We start from the raw sequence: 19,723 nt of genomic DNA, 5'->3' as shown, positions 1-19,723 counted from the left end.
TGCGCTTTGCGTATCGCGAATCTTGATAGGAACTCGACACCGCTCTCTTCAGCCGCTCCCTTAAGAATCGCTTTTGCGTTCTTATAGTCGATGATTCGGACCTTGATTTCCAAAATGTATTGCTCATGGGATCCGCCGGCTTTTTGACTAATTTTACAGATCTAGAGGGACTTTCTTCTAAGTCACTCGCCTTAGAATTGTGAGGGATCGGCACGACCTTACTTCTGACCTAGCTTGGCGCCATATCTGTGTTAATTTTGTTGCAAGTTTCATGCGGTAAATTGTTGCGCCCCAACAGGCTTCATAGCGTCATGTGACGTCGTCGCGTGGTCCTGCTTCCTACTATTTTAAACAAGCCACCCTCACGTAAATAATTTTTCACCATCGACAATCGACAACGATCAACTTCAACAATAAAAGGGATTCACGATAGCTTCGACTATCGACCTCCCAATTCACTTCTTTCGCTTTGACAACAGAAGTTCCCTTCCCGGAACAACATAAATTTCCTGATTTGGATTTACCACATTCTTGGCGAGAGTTGTGAGTTGACCGCCGATTTAGTCTGTAGATCTGGCGCGCGTGCGCATGCGGTGACCACCCGAACATCAGAAGATTCCTGGCTTCAAAGAATTGCATTGTATTTCAACCAAAGTTTAATCCCGTTATAAACCGCGGCGCATGACCCCGAGACTATCATATCGTCTCGTAACTAGATCTCGTCGCACAATATACTAACTAGGTATAGGCATTTGATTCTAAATTTGTAGAATTTCTTGGTAACTATTCTACAAAACCTATAGCATAATGGAGATATACTGAGTACAGATTGATGAACATTACGACGTACAATAAGTTATACTGAAGTTAAGGCAGGATATATTCCTCAAGGCCTTCCTGGTCTCCCACTGTGGAGGGCCACTCCCTTCTTTCAATCCCATTAAATGCAATAGGAGTATAGTATCCTTCTGGGTCGCCCACACCCGGCGGCTTCCGAGAATGAGCGAGCTTATAAAGATGTTCAACAACATTGTCGAAAGGAATCCCTTCTGAAACAAAAGTCGCTAACATTCCGGAGACGGAACCCGTACCTGTTTCTCACAGCCATTAGCTCTTTCTATACCAACCGGCAGAGAGTTTTGTACGGAGTTGAGGGAATGAAATTACCGAATGATACTCCGTCATCTGGAAGTATGGTCGGACTATCGTCAAAGTAGTCGTACGATGCTACCATGATGTTGCTCGCAGGTACATACACCCTAACCTTATCCCAGTATTGGTAAATTGCTTTGTCATCTAAGCCGGTGGATCCAACAACAACTACAGTTTTTGGAAATTCCATCATCTCGTTGGCTGGCAAAACTCCGTCTGGGGCCTATCACCGTCATATGCATTAGCTACAATACGATCACATCTCGCCCACGGAAAGTCCGAGAAGCCCTACTAGCCACTCAATATGTCGGGACTACATACATTTTTGTTATTACTTGTGCATGTGACGATCTTAGCATTTCCCAACTTTTCTATCTCCGCAACAAGATATCTGGAAAGCTTGATAACCGCTTCCGGTGTCGTTAGTACCCCAGTAGCCTCCTGCTTATGGCTAGCATCGGGATAATCATAATCTTTTTTAATCTTTTGGATAATATTTTCGCCCTGTATGTATGCTCCTGATAGGTCCCCTGTTGCGAAATATAAAGACATGTTTAAGACAGCAAACTTTGGCCTTTTTTGGACGATGTGATCATATGTCTTAAGAATTGCGTCAAACATATGAGCAACAGTCAGGTACTGAAATTTATTGGGAATCTGGACCACAACGATGTTGGCAAGAGGTGCTGTTCCGAGACGCTGACCGGCAACCCTACTCAAAACCTTGGTTCCATGGTAGAATTCCGACCAACTATCGATCATGTCGGTTCCGGGATCCTTCGAGTCACGTTAACTTTCAACTTCGGAGGCACATATGATCGAAAACTGGTATCATATAAATTCTATGGGTATAATTAAAAGCGGGGAGCGTTTCTTTTAATCAATTTAACGCAGCAAATTTGGCATGAAAGAGAAAGTGCAAAGTCATAAAAATTGTGCCATTAGTGGGTTTTGTGTTAGGACTTACCGGCCCTGCAAATAGATAGTCAACAAGCCGAACTCCTGATAACTCCTAGAACAGGTGACAATTTAAAGATTAGCGCCAATTCATGACGTAAGTAGCTAGGTGATATAAAAGACAAACTGACTTTATGCTTATTGTTCTCCCCTATCCACGCTCCCGAGTCGATTACATAAACTGTTGAATCTCGTCCTTTTGCTGCCCTACGGTAGTAGTGACCTCGTAGCTCGGAAAGCGGGACATCTTTCGGCTGGGATAGTTTTTGCATATCTTCGAATGGCTCCTCAAATACTTCCACTTCATTGGGGTCGGTCACTCGTTCTAAGACTGGATTTGCGGACCTTACCGCTAAGGTCGCATTTTTTTCTGGTCTCATCTTTGGGGTTTGGACACTAGGCTTGACTTTGGCCTTCTTGAGATCTTCGTGTTCCTGGATTCTAGCGGGCCTAAAGTATGGGACCTCACCGTATGATAAGAGCTAAATATATAATTGCATACTGGCATTAAGAAACAGATCATTTTTGCAATATTTGAGAAAATCTGGGGAGCTCCGGAGGCTTCTTACATGGTCTTTATGCGCATTCCAAAGCTCTTCAGGGTCTTTGGTCAGGAAAAGTTTGATCGTAAAAAAGATAGTCCCAAGGTAGTCGCTACGTGATCGATAAACATGTTCTAGCTTTCCATCATTTTTCTCCGCGAAAGCCTCTAGTTCTGTATTAAACCTCCCTAAAAAATCTTCATCCTTCATATATTCGGTCCTCGGCACAAACCACCACACCTTAATGTCCCTTCCTAGGGCTTCAACAATATCTTCGTATCCTATATCCTCATCGTTGTAATTACTTCCTGGTGCAAATGCCCGCTCGGTACGAAAAGCTAGTAAATATATGAAAAGGCGAAACAATATCATATTTCGGACGAATGTATTGCGCTGGAGGTAGAACAATAAGACAATTCGGAGAGGAGCTAGGGTTTCTTTTCAATAAATTAACTTGTCGAGTTTCGAAATACTAAGCTTTAAACTCAGAAAAGTTTTGATGATTGACTCACTAACTATCTATGATATCGGGCAAAACTCAGACTTTGAGAATTAAATGTAGTTGAAGCGATTCAAGGAGGGGAAATTGTGAGAAGAATTAGGGCTAATCTAGTCTCGGGGCAAGTATCTAGAGATCGACATTGGTGAATATTCAAATGTTTTCTCTTTGGTACTGCGAATATATAGTTTGGAAGTTAGCTCCAAACCCTCTATTCGAATTCATGTATGCATATGATCGTGATCAATCATGATAACAGGTTGTAGCATCGAGACCAAACGGGTTGCATAATTCACTTACTTTGAGCTTCACCAAACTCTCTCATATCCACAGCATTACATTGCCATAAACTACGCTCGTCTTGCTTGCTAGACTGTATAGTCATCCAGCGAACCAAAAAAAAACTCTAGAACCAGCTCGCCTTGTGGTGAAACGTGAACAGTTGGTCTTTTGAAGTTTTGTTGCACCTACGCATATGCACAGCACGAGAGTATCTCTAAGCCTGCTAGGAAGAGCCCCTTGAAACCTTCAAGTTTGAAAGATAGCTATTGTGTTAAATCCCCATCAACTGTTAAATTTACATTTTAACGGAAATGAAGCAAAACACAGGTCTCAGATGACTCGTCTACAAACAATTAGCTTCACCGACAAATTCCGTAGACTGCGCCACTATATGTAGTATAGTTACTCGCTAGCCATTGGCGCAAGATCTTACAACTCCGCCGCTTTTGCCGGCTAACGATTAAGTTAAATGTCAAGTTAGCTCCTAATAGACGAGTCTACTTAGACTTTTGTACGTTTTGCTATCGTAAAGTTAGTAATCAGTTGTGGTATTGAATGCAGTAAGTTGGAACTGGACCCAACGGATTGTTAAGTTCGAAAAATAGATGTGTGGCGACGCAATGGGCCAGCCATAACATCGATTTATATTTACGATACGTGTGAATTCCGCATGCAATTTCCTCCGCATCCCCTTGTTTCAAGGACAACTTATAATATTGCTAATTTTATATTATGGTTGTGTGCCGTAAATCTAAATATACCCATAGCGCTCAATTCCGGTGGTTGGTTGAATTTGCCATGTTGGTACTAAATTTACCCCTTTGGGCCATGAATGTTTGATAAATATATATATCCCGAACTCTCATCTATATCCTAGAGCACACGCGTCGGCAGCTAGCAGTGACTTTCAAGATATTCTCTCAATAAACATTCAACAATTCATTAATCTTGTTTGATCCGACACTAATATTATAATTCCTGCGAATTATCTTGGGCATCATTTAATTTCTGAACGTTAATCTCTCTCAACCTGTGCGTTCGCACCTTGTATTTCTCGTGAACTAAACTCTAGTGCTGCGAAGATGAACATATTACTTACCCAGCAAATTGTCTTACTCGTACTTCTCACATTCCCTTTCTTGTCAATCTCATGGTCAGGCTCACCGAGCCAAAGAGACGTGAAGCTATTTGCTCGGAGGCCATCAGATACCGAAGGAAGTAGCGGGCCTAGTGGCGGTTCCGATCCAGGTGATCCTGGGTCGCAAACAAATGAATACTCAGAACCAATCCCTTGGGTGATTCTACTTAAACTTCCTGCACAACAAAGCTCGGAACCAGATCCCTATGGGAATCCATGGAGCTCCGAGGCGAAAGCCAAATACTTTCAGGAAATGGTAGACGCCGTAAAAAGTATAAAGGCAAAAGGCACCGATCTGGAATACTGGGTTAGGGGACCTAGCGGCATAGGGGAGGCTGACATATGGTATTTCTGCCTGATTACCAGCGTCCAACAAGTAAAACACCTCCAGAAGGAGTATAAAGATCTGGTATGTATATGAACTCAAATTGTGATACATAGTAGATAGCCATATTTCAAATCTATGAGCGGTATTGAAAGACGAAACTTCCTCAGCAGTGATACTAACAAACTGTCTTCATAATGCTATAGTTTGCTTCCATCCGACCGTTAGCAACTCTCTACCCTACTAGAAGGTTAAAAGTAACTCCAGCAGGGTTTATCCGAAATCGAAAGAGGACATCAGTCTTTGATGGCAGTAGTAAGCTAAAGCCGAGGAATATAACCACACTAAAAAACCTATATCCCGACCATAGTATAGGGAAGAGAGAAATTACGGGACAGCTTCGTGCTCCCCGAGAACTCCGGGCTTTGGGGGCACCGCCGTGGATATGGAACCAAGAAGGCGGATGGGATAGAGTACAATATAATTATGACAAAAGATTAGGACGCGCAACGGAAGCACAAGTAGTGGTATACGTTATTTGCAAGGGAGTTGACATAACCCATCCGGCAAGAAACTTTCATGATCGTTTCCAAATATTGTTTCATGAGAGGATATACCACTAATTATGATACACTGATACAGGATTTTGATGGTATCCACCCAAGGGAAATGAAAGATTGGATCCGGTGAGATCATTTAAATTGAAAATACCATTAGAGGGTCGCTAAGCTAGTTGAAACGTAATTAATAGGGCAGATCCATACCCGGCCCCAAAAGGTGAATTCCGGGATTACTCGTGGCAAGTTGAAATCATATTCAAAATCCAAATACATTAGTTGATATATAGTCTAGTAACTTTGGACTAACTTCACTTTCACATTCATGATATCAGGGGTGCTGGAACTGCAGTGTTCGGGAAAATATTCGGCAAAACAGTCGGGACCGCAAGAGAAGCAAAACCAGTGATAGTTGTGGCCGCCGATAAAAATGGGAGAACGTCACGTCTTCATATTCTGGATAGTCTTCTACAAATCCATGCTGACATTATGAGACGCTTCAAGGGACGAAAAATTGTTATAAGCATGTCATGGATGCTAACATCTCTCTCCAATCCTAATATCCCAAAATCTAAAATGGATACCTTTGATTATAATCTCATAGGAAGTATCCGCCATATCTTCGAGCTCCTAAGCCAGCTGGGAGTCGCATTTGTTGTACCAGGAGGTAGTGTTCACTGGGAAGATGTAAGTATGCCGCACGGTGCATGTACATACGTGTGCCATAGCATTCACTATAGTTTAGCCTCGGGATCTCGTACTAGATGTCACAAAGTGAGGAGTCTCCGGTCCGCTCCGACCTAGCGAGTTCATCATAGCTATAGATCTTTTACAACCGAGACATACACGCACTTAAGCAGAATTTCGCACAATAATGTAATAGACTTCATAGCTAATTTATTCGGCTCACACTAATAGGAAGTTGAAGGTAATAATGTTGTCACCAACCCAATCGTTGGATTCCCGGCAAAGGAGGGTCTCAAAAAATGGACCTTGAAAGAACCCAATCCCTTCATTACAGTTGGGGGTGTCGATATGATTTCCTGGGATAACTACTACCAGACACATTTGAACTTACGGGTATCTGCCCCAGCCGTTGATATCCTAGTACCGCTCCCCAGTTCTTCCTTTGACGGCAGAGAAGTTGGCCCGGCTAGAGCCGTGTCACACACTCCAGGAGACTATGGTACTGTCAAGGGAACAGCTTATGGTAAGTACCTCCGATTAGCTACGATACTTGTGTAATATACTTGCCATACGGCTGCCTCTCTAAACAGCCACGTACTAAATTTCCAAATCTTCAAATTTATGTAGCGGCGGGCACAGTTGCAGGACTCTTTGCATACTTTCTAGCAATGGGATTTGATCGAAATGAAGCGAAAACGATAATCTATGCCTATTCGTACCCTCGAGCCGGTAGAGAGTCTGACCATAGACTAGACCGAGTTCCAGAAGTCGTATACAATGGAGTTTGGGGCCTGTGCAAGGGAGGAACATCTTCTTATGGGCCCCTCACAAGAGAACTAGTAGAGAATGAGAAAAGTGAATTGATCGGAGTAGCTCAGTCTGTCGTACAAGGTAAATGGCCCGAAGAGCTTGAGTGGGACTCAGATGACGATATCTCAGACAATCCAAAACGACCCACAGATCTAGCCCTGGGGGACTCGCCACCAGGATGGGGTGAGGGGCCAGGTGAAGAAACGCCTCCAGTATATAATCCGGAGGATTCGTGGAAGCGGGGTAGGGATTCTAATAAGAGTTATTGGCCAAAATGCCCTGCAGAAACTAGTTCCTCAACCAGCTTTTTGAGCACAAGCAGCTCTTTTAGCAGCTCCTTTACTACTAGTACTACGGCTACAACCGTAAAAACCACATCTGAGCCTACGCATAGCAGTCATAGTATTACTGAGACAGAACATTCTACGGCATCTTTTCCAAGTATCAGGGCTACCAGCACCCCAGTGGATAGTGAAGATGAAGAAGAGAATACACCTACGCAAGTTACAGAACCCGAGGAGCCAGCACCGACCTTGGATTGGGTGGATGAGTCTCTGGTTGGAGAAATGACTTGGGCTGATAGCGCACTCTTGTGGGTAATCCCCGCTGTAGCCGCGCCTATAATTGTCCTTCACCTTCCCCTAGCAGATGGAGGGACCTTAACTTCAACAATTACAAATACAAACTACACGAGTTACACGGTCTCGTTAAAGGATCCGTCGAAGTTTGACCTGAACAAAATCGGTATCTCCACCGTGCTAGCTTCTACAATAGGAAACAAGTTTCCACCAGTTGTTCTAATAACGCCCACGGCATCCAGTATGGCATCACAAACGGCTACGACTGTAACAGGATCAATTGGACCGATAGTCCCAGAGATTACACCGCTTCCTCTAAACACTGTACACGCTTGCAAACAATTATTCTTTACTACACCAAAGCCTACCACTTCTGCCGGCTCGTCTAAGAGATGGATACAAACCCTCCCCGTCACCTCATGGTATTATGTGGAGCGAAACCTTGTTGCTTCCATAATTAACAGTAACGAGGTTTGTGGTGACGATGCTCCTGAGCTAAAAGGTAAAAAAGGTGAACTGGATAAGACGTTCTACGAAGGATCCCCAGAAAACTTCCGGATTGCGATTAGTTGGACCTCGAAGCCACCGACGAAGAAAGAATGTCAAGAAAATCTACATCATATTTTAGGTAAGCATAGCCTTTTATTAGTCTACAAAATATCTCTTTCAGATATTTCTAAAGAGGTTCTAAAAACGTAAATATATGCGCTACAGATGGATGTCACGGAAACAACCCACTTAATCCCTGGAATTGGAAAGGGGGCGGTAGCCGTACCATTGGGGGTACACAATACTATGGAATTCAGCCACTGGACCCGTACCGGCGGCCTCCAGGTGAAAAGTGGGCTGCATGTCGCTTCTGGCTTGCTAATGGTCAAGCCTACGCTAAGGTCTGGGGATATGGATTTCTCGACGCCTTCGATGACATAAACTATAACCTTCCCCGCCCAAAAAGAATGGGCAGGGGACCGCTTCAATTCTACAACAAGGTTACGTTATGTCCTGGCTGGGATGGTAATTGGTGGATGGCTCCAACTACACCTATTCCACACGAGTCCGCTTTGTGGGAGTGGGTCCTGTTGATAGGTTTCAAAGTTGGTTATTTCTCAAATCGGCAAGGCAGGGAATCAAAAAAGTGCATAGAAGAAGCTCTAAGAGAAGCTTCCAGTTTAAGTCATTCTGAATGTGGAAACAAGGAATGGGACAAAGGTGTAAGGTATTTTTGGGATAAAGTTACCGGGCCAGCTAAAGGGCTATAAGCTTTACAGCTTCCTCATTGATTCATAGCACATAGTCCTAAGAAATTCGATTCGTTGTCACATTTTCACAATATTTGTTAATTTATTGCTGTACTACTCTTCTGTTCCTGTTATTCTAGAACTCTATTCTTATAAATTCCCGGGAGCCAAATAAAACTTCGATAATTAGTTTCGATCAGCGCTACGAAGCTGGATATACCCTCGGGTATATACCTAGGTAGGTTTACGAATTAAATGAAAGTTCTTCAATAAATTTCCGAAAATCACTCTATCGACTTTTAAGCCATAATAAAAACCCACATGCTGTCAAGCAGCTAAGATTAGGACTCAAAGATATTGTTGAGTCAGTAGCATTTTACGGCATGCACCAGAAACATACTGAATACCATACAACGCGGCGTTTCTACCAGCTTGTCGGCTAGGCCGCACTTCATGAATCAAGTTAAATGAATTATATTGGTCCGTATAGACAGTAAAGACAAGCTAAGAGGGATCTAAACGCTGCTCACTTTGTGATGTGCAACCAGGTATGAGACCATTCTAAACCCAAATGTGTTGTTTATGTTGCAACTCCATTAGGTCACCTGTGTGAGATCTTGAGATCACTTGCGCTATGCTTCTTCAACAATATCACCAGAGTGTGTAGAAATTAAGGAAGTAATTACTAAGCAAGCGTGCCTAGGTCACACAAGTATCTGCATACCTTAAGCTCGAGATTGTCTCGCTCAATAAATCTTAAATTGTTTGTTAGCAAATCCTGTCCGTTAAATTGGAAGTCTCAAGACACACCTTCCAACACTGCACACCACACAAAGTTAAGATTGCAATTACTTCATTGCCGTATTCTGTAATTAAGAAAAATAAATACAATTTGAAAAATTGAAATTCCGTAGAAATTGCTCCCATTAATTATCTAGCTTTTTTGATTTGCTAGTATCGAATGTAAATAAATCTCCGACGGCCCAGGAAATGACGCGCGATAAAACGGAAAGCCCAGACAACCACAATCAAGAACGCCCGAACTCTTCCCAAGATGCTGTTGAAGGGAAATTCGAAATAAGAAAAATGAACATGAAGTATTTAAAAAAAAAAAAGAGAGGAGCTTCAGCCTGAGTTTCTTTCAAACATGAAAAAACAATAACTTTGGTTCAATTGCGTCGTAGTGTAGTCGTAGGTCAGAATGTCATAACAACGGTTCCCAGGCCTTCGATATCGTAAGAGAACCAAAAGGTAGAATGCAAAAAAGCGGGGTTCATTTGAACTGCGTAGTTGTACGTGTGTGGGTTTATGCGATCTCCCGCGACTCTCTGGGTAAGATCCCCAGATTAATTTAGGTCAGCTGTATCAGTTGACCCTCCCATATTTTGTCGAGCAATCAAGCTCCCCAAAAGAATTATTCCCACAATGATAAATGCGGCAAGAGTTACCGCTCCATAAAGTCTTCGACGCTTTGAAGCCTTCATGTATGATTCCATCGTGGGGTAATATACCGTAGCCGTCGCATCGCCTGAGGGAGAAGTGTGGCTGTAAATAACGACTGCCTGATCTCTGGATGGGCCAGTATATGGCGGGGGTGGGACTGCACGTTCAGGATCGTTGTCGTGACGATTATTCAGCTCTAAATCTCCATAATCGTAAATTCGTGAGGTACGGCACTCAGGGGGTGGAATGTAGGCAGGAGGAGGGGCCGAAGGTATAGCCTCAACTCGATTTACGTCGAGATCTGTGTTTGTTTGCTGTATGGCCGGTGCCATATTCACCGATTCATGTTCCGCAGACCTGACATCTGGAGTAATAGAGGGGTTCGTCTGCGAAGATAACGATGGTACGACTGGCCTCGAATCCACGGGAGAATTTGACATGGTCGCATGAACAGCAAGAGAGGCGTTGCACCGTCGGCAGATGTGCCGTTTTGAAGGGATAACCACGGGCGAATGAATCTGATATACAGTTTCAACTCGGGAGTCAGGTATGAAATATAAATATTGGAGAAATAGAACGTGGACCTAAAGTTTGAAACGTGATCCCCATTGTTTGTTCTCGGTGGGTCATCTACGGCGGACATAAACTTGATTCAAAACAATAATCAGGCGCTTAAGCAGGAAAAGTGTGTGGCCGAAACCAAGTTTCAATCTGCTCTAAAGATGGCGGGGGTGGGCTAAAAATGGGCCCAGCAATTGGCCGCTTTTGAACCAATTAAATTGCTCGCTGAATCGGACCCCTGACATAATGCTTGCTAGACTACTCGTTTCCGTGAGTCTGGGAGCCAACCCCTGGCATTCTTTCTCCAGCCAAGCTTGGCCAAGGCGAATGCTCAAGTCAAAAAAGGCCGAAGCTTCGCTGCAGGGGGCCTATCGTTTCACAGAGGAAAAATTCTGGTAGTCAAGCATATGTACATCTACATGCAAGGGTTGCCTTCATCGACACTCACAGATCGTTTTGAACAGCCTCGAGCTAAACTATCATGGCAGATGCTTGGCTTCGGTTGACGTCAGACCGCGCGGCTGCAGCTTCTCGCTTCCAGCCTATCTGTCGACCAGATCTCGTCAACCAAATATAGTCTTTGCGTGGGGGTGATCGATGATTGTTGGCAGTCGATTCTAAAGATATTTTAACATAGATGTTCGATGTTACTTCCTGGAGAAAAGCTTCACAATGTCCATTCTACGAAGGCAAGCCACGATATGATGAATGTAAACCAACTCATTTCTAAAGCAATTACAAGAGGCGAGTTCAGAGGGGTTAGCCATATACAGAGATGTCGAAGCGAACAGATACCTAAATGCAACAAATCCGAAAGACACTGGAGAGAAATACAACCTGGAAGTACTCCGTAGTAATTAACATCTACTGCGTTAGTTGGCCAGGCCTTCCTAGAAACCGCCGACACCCTGGACCCGCTCAATGGCACCTTTGATACCTTTCATCCAGCCAAACTTTATTTTCGCCCCTCCTATAGCTCCTGGAATTTGATCACCGGAGCTATACCCACCTGCTACATCGCCTCTTCCTTCTTTTGCTCTCCAAATACCGTCGTTATCAACTCTCCCCCAAATATGAGTGTTTTGGTTTGATCGAATACCCCACAGCCATTCTTGGACAACTTCCTTACTATCAATCATTAAATTTGTTTCTTGGCTGTGATACCAACTTTGTGTATCTTGGTTCCCACTGCCATGGATCCCAATATGGCCGTCGACTACCATGAGTTTGATGTGCGATGTCCTCTGTTTCGTTTTGGCATGAATTGGGGCTCGCATATCTTTAGCAGTATACCAATATACCTTCAATCTTTCTTTCTCCTCTTCCGACGTTAGGATCCCAAACAGCGAACAAACTATTTGCTCATTAGTGCCGTTTTGAAAAGGCAGGAGTTCACCCTGGTTGATATTAGTCTAACGTGCCACCAACGACATGCAACAATTCCTTGGATTCTCAATGTTAACTCACAGCATCATTATACCCCAGGGTCAGGTACAGAACAACTTCAATGCCCCTCCTCACTGCATCTAGAATTTCTTTTACCAAGAGAGACGCATTCAAGTCCGGCGTTTGGATGAACACTTGTGTCTCGGCTAGACGAATGGCAGCTGTCCAAGCTTCATTCTGGGGAACTCTAACTGACTGGTGGCCCGGGGCTTTAACAGAACCACATTATCAGTACTTTATAGCATTATACCACTGACAAGACAACTTACAGCCAAAAGGACGCCTGTTCACCATAGCAATGGGAAATGGCTTGTGGCGCGGGTGAAGGATATAGGGGTTGAAATCCCTGATATAGGCCTCTTGACCGAAATGAGTTAATGTTCCTCTAGTATTTGGCTGGATCGTGGTATCTAAAAATGCTTATTTAGCACACATGCAAACAAATTCGTCAAAAATTTAACTAGATATATGTTGGCAACATACTTAAATGTTTAGTTAGACCTTCTAACGTTCTAAGAAATCCTTGTACCCTTTCCGCTTCTGCTGATAAAATACTATCGTATTCAATTTTGGAAGCATCAGCAGAAGCCATATTTTGTCCTTCTTCTGGCGTATTATCCTCAGCTGCTTGGTTTAGTACTTTTGCAACTTCATCTTGGCCCTCCTCCGTTGCAATTGTTCTCCCGATATGGCCTGTGCTTGAGGCCGCTTGATCTTTAAGTGGTGGTACTTCGGCATCGACTATCTGTTCTTGCCGGTTATGGTCGGGTACTGGAGACCCGCCTGTACCCAGAGGTCCGCGATTGTACTCGCCCCCCGAATTGCTAAATGAGCTGCCATGGTTCGGTTGTTCATGATTTTTCCTAGGGCGAGACGCCCCCAGCTGAACAGCAAACGGTACCATATCTCTGCCATCTCTCCCTAAGAACTCACTTTCATTGTTTTCATGCCTCTTGAGATACTCCGCCCTAAACTCTTTTGTTTTCTGGCTTACACTGTCTCCAATCGTTTTTGAAATGGTGTGAGAATTCGAGAACCCAAAATGCCGCCTCGCCGCATCCTCCTCGAAGAATTTATGGACTCCGAGGGATGGTTTGAGCGCACTATCCCACGAGATCATAGCGGAGTCATAAAAGGAGTCAACTATGGCACCCTCATAGTGACACATCATCTCCAAATTTGCAACGTCCTAGTGATTCCCATCAGCGCGAGAACAAGCTGACTTGTATAAGAAAAGGTTACCAACCTGGATATTATTGCTATTCAACACCGCAATCTTCCCATCAACGACCATCCATTTCGCATGAAAAGTCCCCACCAGCGGAATATGAAAATTCAGAACCTGCAGTGTAATCCCTTGCACCTCTCCCTGCTTCGGAATCTGTACTTTCTCACCGTTATAATCTTTCTCTTTACTATTGAGATGGTTTTTTAACAGTTGTTTTAGGTTTCCTCTATCGTATAGAATCTTTACATCGACCGGAGGTAGGTCTGCTTTTACCCTCCGTTTTGAAAGTTCCCTGAGGGCATCAGTAATGATGTGGGAGGCATGAGAGGCTGCCCAAAAGTTTGTTGCTAGAATTATAGATGATTCTGCTTTGACAATTAGATTTGCGTAATGGCGCATTATATCCGGAATTCTATTTATCAGTAAAATAGTTTTCCGATTTAGTTATTTTGTAAGCCCGTCGGAACTAAAAGGTTCTGATACCTTCACCCACGAACCGATGGAAAGAAGAGAACTCTTACATTGATATAACAGTCAGAGGTAGAACACCTGTGCTACCCATCAAGCTAGGCGACACAACTCCAGCTTGCGGGTCGTTTTCCAGAGTACGAAGGACATGGTAAAATATCTAGAAAAAGAAACACCCCCGTCGAGGTTAATTAAGTTGCACCGTGAATTATAACAGAAACCATACTAATGCAATTACGAAAAAAAAAAAAAATTTTTCAAACTTTTTTCAAAATTTTTTTTTCATACTTTTAAAAAGAGCTTACTAGGCTCCGTCCCATCAAAGTTTCCGCAGCTTTTTGCAGCCTCCATATCTTCCTCCAACACATTTCTGTAATCATCCTTGTTAGATTTTGCTGAATGTTTCTGTGCGAATATTACAGGCAGTTTCTCAGGAGCGACTTTGTCATAGGCTTTCGACGGTGTGAGGTCCGGGTCCTCGTTCATCAGCGATGTTACTGACGATTTTGAGGCACAAAGCTGTTGGATTTTGGGGGGTATCATTGTAGAAGTGAAAATAAATCCAGTCGGTATCTGCTCGATTAATTGAGGACCAATGCGAAGAACGAGCTCCAAAATGATTTGTTTCTACTCCAAGCGCCTGCAAGAAATATCTATTCGATCGGCCCAGAAGAAATGGAGCGCACGCCGGTCGATCTTATAATTTTCGAACTTCCTACGGTTTTCAAACCCGGATGGGCAATGCCGAAGTTTCGCAGAATAATCTCCAGAGCTGAGGAGTAAACCTCAGGAATTCTAGGAACTCCATATGCATTTCCAACGCAATTGGCACAATGGTTGCTCCAAACTCAGGGACGGCTCGCACGGCCCTCCAGTCTTTCGTACGGACTAGTAGGATTGTAGGTAAGGTAACATCTCTAACCTTAGATGCAGCATTCGGAATTCGAACATCAGATGTCTGAGCTTACGTCTACCCATCGTGCATCGACACAGGGCTGCCAAGCTAGCTTGGCCTGGCCAGTGTGGGTGGCCATGGGCGAGGATGTGATGTCATGCATCCTGAGGAAAATTCCGTCACAGGAAGTTGAGGGCATTTAATGCTAAATCCCGCTCCTACTCGCCAGCTCATTGACGTCTCTGGCCAGAGTCGATACTTAAAAGAGGTGTGCAGACGATAAAGTCAAGAGGCCTAGGTCCTATCGCGTAGGCCGGTCTAGAGGTGCTGACGTCTGTGCCAGTTCGGAGGTTTATCAATTTAATACTACCAAACCTAGGAGGTAAGGTTGGCAGTAACAAATTTTTGCGATTGATATACAAAACTAAGATTGCAGCGGTTCCCTTCCAAACCGTCGACGGTGGAAGTCAATCAATAGTCAATGAACGAATGGCAACCTCAAATTGCAACATCTATCAACACAGTCTCTTACAAAAAGTGCTCCATAGTTACAAGCTCTCCTGACAAGTCGAAATCAAACATGATCAAAAAGAAAATCAAGACCTTTTCTTCCGATACCCTTCATCCAACTTCCAATTCAAGCTCCCAAAACCTCGAGAGTAACCTCCCTTCCAACGCTAATACTATGAATCTTCTCCCAAACACTATACCTGGAGATCCTCTCAAACAGCACATTCAACTGCGCAGTACCATAAATCCTAACATCAACATTCTTATCACCCCTAGTAAAACTTGTGGCAGAAATATGTCCATTGACAATGTTAATATTATCAATCTCCTTTGGCGCCCTCCATCCACGCCAGTTAACAGACTCAATAATCGTAGAATCCACGCTGAGCCAGTAAACGTGAATCTTGGGGAAGTCCTTCTCGGCTGAGGAGGTAGCTGCAATTGGAGTGAGGAATGGAGCGGAGGGGATAGAGAAGTTGCCAATTGTCCAGCCGCCACCGCTTTCCCAGACTTGTTCGGCGAGAGAACCGGTGACGGTTTGGAAGTAGCCGCGGATGGATGGCGGGCTAGCATCCCATGCGTTACGGTTGACGAAGGAGAGATAGGTTCCTGGGAGTGCGTCTCCGGGGAGGGTGGCGCCCTTCCTCCAGCCTTGGCCACCGCCGTAGGCGTACTCCTCGATCTTGTTGTTGGTTCCTTGATAGTAGACACTACGTATTCAAATGTGTTAGTCAGGCTATAGACCGATCTGAGATCCCACAAAACGAGACCATAGCATTCAAAATTGTCAGCGAAGACTTGAAAACATACCGGAGATTGAAATCTCCAAAAGCGATAGCACCGAGCTTGCTGTATGGCGCAACCCTGACCCCAGCACCATTCAAAGCACCACCGTACTTGTTATCAGAGCCGTTCTTGGTGTCCCAGCACCATTCCTGGAGTTCGAATTGTGGGTTAAGGTAGTAGAGACGAATGGTGTCTTGAGGTCCCCACAATATGGCACTAAGTGGGGTGTGGAGAACGGCTATTCCAGGTGCAAGGATGGTGGTGATACTCCATTCGCCATACCATCTAGCTTGCTTGATAGAGCCGTCTGCGGCTTGGAACCAAACGAACTAGATATATCGATAAGGAGCTGTTAGATGGCGCTCCAAGAAGCGGTGTTTGCATTATCAATACTTACGTTCCATGCGCCGGTTGGGGCAACATATGATGCATAAGAGGTTCCGTAGAGGAGGTCATATCCGTAGACACTTGTCTCCTTGGCTGAGAAGACGCAAAGCCATTAGCACCATGAAAATATGAGAGGCACAGGCGGCTTCATGTTTTTCTTGAGGTCAAAATTCATTTAGGAAGTTTTAAAGCTTACTAGTTCCGTCCCTTCCACTCTCATTAGATATTCTCAAAGACTTTGGAACGAGAACTGGCATTTTGATTTATCGTTGGAGCAAACTCAAAAAATATAATTGGAAATCGTATACGTGTATTTATAGATTGTATTGTGAATGGGAAACGATGCTTAGTGCTGAGGGAGAATCGACTGAGTAGAAGATGGGAGTGTGATCTTATATAGAAATCCAGGGTTGATATCTCGAAGCTACGTTGATATAGAGAACCCATGATTAGACATCCGGTGCGAGTTAATGTTCATGCTACTACCCAACTGCAATACGTCGAACACGGAAATTCTCGAGGCAATAGATGAGCTCAACGAAGGACCCAATTAGCCAATTGACCGATATGTGATTGGTCGTTCTACAGCAGTGCAGGTTAGTCCTGTTTGGGATACCTCCCTCAATCCCACGGCCGTTTGTTAATCCTTGCGCATTCTCTGGATAGCATTAAGTCGTAGCATTAAGTTCGATCGAAAGCATGATCCTACAGTCGACCGAGTATACCCGGCAGCATTCGTAATTTAAATTCACGAAGATTACTCCTCACTAACGATTTGTAAAGTTTGTTAACCTATGTATTCCTGCAAGACCCCGACTCCGATTCCATCGTTCGACTGCATCACGAATCACGACATTTTTTCACTTCTCTTCAAAATAAAATCCCTCATATGTGTGATCCCTGACCCAGCTGGTTAAAACTAGGAATAGTAGTACTTCTCGCCCCAGATTTATCGATTGAGGATCCCATATCAATCGAACTCAGAATATTAGTTAATAATATATACTGGCGTCCCTGCGCTTCTTGATATCCCAATAAAAAAACGTTAATCTTTTAATTTTTTATTAAAAAAAAAAAAAAAAAAGGGGTTAGCTCGAGCAGTTATACAAATAACACCCAGTACTTCCCAGCTCCTACATTTAGCAGACAATCGTTCTACAACTTGATATGTTACGTGCTCGCTACCCGCTTTGAAGAAGCTCAAACAAAAGCTGCTTCGCAGTCGAATTCGCACTCGCAGTGGGAAAACCCTAGCCTCGAATCTGGATTACATAGACATAAAAACCCCAGGCTTTACAGGCCTTTCGCTCCGTGCCGCACTGGCAGATCCGACTGCGAACCTGTTACCCAGACGAACTCGCCGCTGTAAAATTCAAATGCCCGCAAATATATGAACATCCCTGTATACCTTGGTCTCAATATGTTGTACTTAGACGTCACAAACGGAGGAGTTGTCTACCGTATACCTCTATCAAACACCAGATATACGGTGCACAGCTTAAAAGCCACCATGGCATTTGCCATTGAGCTCCCACCGTTCTCGTAAATCAATTGATCAATAGCACCTCGCTGCGCACAGTTGCACAAACGAAAAGATGTTAATATTCGTTCACGCCCGGGTCGCGGAACTGTTGCAAATGTAAGTACTTCCTAAGCAGTAATAACAGTAAAATGCTTCCATCCATACAAAGCCACTAAAATTAGTTACACCCTTTCCTTTCCTTCCGAATAAATGCCTCTATAACATATATAGTATAATTGCAATTGCGGCGTAGTTGTCGTCGCCCCCTACATCCTAGTGGGATCTGTTATAGACAACTTCTGACGCAACATTTAACAAGTAGATAGCATGCGAAAAGACACGGAGTTTAGTATACTCGTTATAATATACACTACTCCAACATAATCTAGAGCATTATACAATGCACGGCCATATTACAACTCCCCCACCCCTCCCACATCCAACCCTCCAAAAGAAATCAACCCAAACTGCACATGCACGAATAAGTTGCGCAATTAGTATAGATCATGCCTCCGAATCAACTTCACACCACCATTATTGCCTTTCAAACCTTTCCCCTCTTCTGTACTCCCTCTTGCTCCTCCTCCCTCTCCACCTCCCTCAAACACCACCACCAACTCCACGCCGCCACCGCCTCAACCACACACATAACCGGTATAGCCACCCACATAGCCCACTCCCTCCACTCCCTAACCTTTCCAACTTCCTCAACACACTCCCTCCAAACCCCCAATTTCTCGTACTCCTTTCTCTCAAGTACCCCAACGCCCTTATTCAAAAACGCATAACACTCCCCCACCGCAGCCCATCTCCCTGATAATGCTACAGAGCCGTATTCCCTTGGTACAGGTGGTGGGTAGTTTAATTGTTGGAGGGGGCATGGACATATTCTATCTTCTGCGCCGGGGATCGTGAGGAGGGAGGTTTCGTCGAGGTTGTAGACTATTAGTGCGAATAAGGCGGTGTTTAACAGCAAAAAACAGAAGAGGAGGCGGTGGATGAGGCGGAGGTAGTTGTGGATTTTTAGACGGGTGTGGCCGGTTATGGAGAATAATGGTAGTTTTCCTGTTGTTCTTTGTTCTTTTTCGGATAATTCTTCGGATTTTAGTGATTGTGATGATGAGGACGAGGAGTAAAGTAGTAATCTATCGGATCGGTGGGTGGTGTATGCTGGTGGAAGGGTGGTGGAGGGTGTATATAATGGGAGGAGAGGTTCTGGTTCGGATTCTGGGGGGGTTATGGGATCCGTTGGTGGCAGTGGCATTGAAATTCTCATTGTGAGTATAAAACGAAGTAGTCGTTACCGCAAGTACAAAGGAGGTAGATCCCGTATTCGTCGTCGTAGGTATAAAGATACGATATCGCGATATTCATCGATGATGGAAGACTTGAAGGAATAAGTAAGTATACAATATCGTCTCCAATCCAAAGCTCCTTCAAATCGATCCCTTGATCCCTCCCTCCTTCTTTTATCAGGGTATATAAACCCCTCTCTGTCGTTTACCACGGCACCCTCCGCCTTGAGGTAGTTAAAAAAAATTCGTTAAAGAGAAACAGAGACAGCCTTATAAGGTTACTACCGGCTTTCACCCTTTTTTAAACTCCCGAGTCAACCCTCTATAGACACCGAACCTAAAAGGGTAATCCACCCAGATTAGGGAAAAAAAGAGCTGACTGATTTAAAAAAATAGATTATTTCGCGAGAGCCAAGA

The 19,723-nt window shown here is 44.1% G+C and overlaps 6 protein-coding genes across 6 annotated transcripts; 1 reads left to right on the top strand and 5 right to left on the bottom strand.

The window, feature by feature from the left end:
- Positions 1 to 867: 867 nt before the first annotated feature.
- DFL_007545 (uncharacterized protein) lies at positions 868 to 3,023 on the bottom strand (the record flags this gene model as incomplete). Its single annotated transcript, XM_067637144.1, has 6 exons — positions 868 to 1,091; positions 1,168 to 1,375; positions 1,474 to 1,929; positions 2,120 to 2,164; positions 2,241 to 2,591; positions 2,679 to 3,023. The coding sequence occupies 6 exons, from the start codon at positions 3,021 to 3,023 to the stop codon at positions 868 to 870; spliced, it is 1,629 nt and encodes a 542-aa protein (XP_067488690.1).
- Positions 3,024 to 4,514: 1,491 nt separating this feature from the next.
- Positions 4,515 to 8,814, top strand: DFL_007544 (uncharacterized protein; the record flags this gene model as incomplete). The annotated part of the gene is made up of 8 exons (XM_067637143.1): positions 4,515 to 4,979; positions 5,538 to 5,581; positions 5,647 to 5,672; positions 6,057 to 6,139; positions 6,371 to 6,662; positions 6,767 to 8,155; positions 8,242 to 8,743; positions 8,796 to 8,814. 8 exons carry the CDS (start codon positions 4,515 to 4,517, stop codon positions 8,812 to 8,814), a joined length of 2,820 nt encoding a protein of 939 aa, XP_067488689.1.
- Positions 8,815 to 10,111: 1,297 nt separating this feature from the next.
- Positions 10,112 to 10,648, bottom strand: DFL_007543 (uncharacterized protein; the record flags this gene model as incomplete). The annotated part of the gene is made up of 1 exon (XM_067637142.1): positions 10,112 to 10,648. The coding sequence occupies one exon, from the start codon at positions 10,646 to 10,648 to the stop codon at positions 10,112 to 10,114; it is 537 nt and encodes a 178-aa protein (XP_067488688.1).
- A 1,011-nt stretch (positions 10,649 to 11,659) lies between these two features.
- Positions 11,660 to 14,454, bottom strand: DFL_007542 (uncharacterized protein; the record flags this gene model as incomplete). Its single annotated transcript, XM_067637141.1, has 6 exons — positions 11,660 to 12,166; positions 12,237 to 12,424; positions 12,485 to 12,625; positions 12,699 to 13,404; positions 13,462 to 13,808; positions 14,217 to 14,454. 6 exons carry the CDS (start codon positions 14,452 to 14,454, stop codon positions 11,660 to 11,662), a joined length of 2,127 nt encoding a protein of 708 aa, XP_067488687.1.
- A 989-nt stretch (positions 14,455 to 15,443) lies between these two features.
- DFL_007541 (uncharacterized protein) lies at positions 15,444 to 16,746 on the bottom strand (the record flags this gene model as incomplete). Its single annotated transcript, XM_067637140.1, has 4 exons — positions 15,444 to 16,026; positions 16,127 to 16,431; positions 16,500 to 16,582; positions 16,686 to 16,746. The coding sequence occupies 4 exons, from the start codon at positions 16,744 to 16,746 to the stop codon at positions 15,444 to 15,446; spliced, it is 1,032 nt and encodes a 343-aa protein (XP_067488686.1).
- Positions 16,747 to 18,555: 1,809 nt separating this feature from the next.
- On the bottom strand, positions 18,556 to 19,287 carry DFL_007540 (uncharacterized protein; the record flags this gene model as incomplete). Its single annotated transcript, XM_067637139.1, has 1 exon — positions 18,556 to 19,287. The coding sequence occupies one exon, from the start codon at positions 19,285 to 19,287 to the stop codon at positions 18,556 to 18,558; it is 732 nt and encodes a 243-aa protein (XP_067488685.1).
- Between the last annotated feature and the right edge of the window lie 436 nt (positions 19,288 to 19,723).

The sequence above is a fragment of the Arthrobotrys flagrans genome, assembly GCF_004000055.1.
Source record: "Arthrobotrys flagrans strain CBS H-5679 chromosome Unknown unitig_8, whole genome shotgun sequence".
NCBI lineage: Eukaryota > Fungi > Ascomycota > Orbiliomycetes > Orbiliales > Orbiliaceae > Arthrobotrys > Arthrobotrys flagrans.
This window is presented reverse-complemented; position numbering and strand designations above follow the sequence as displayed.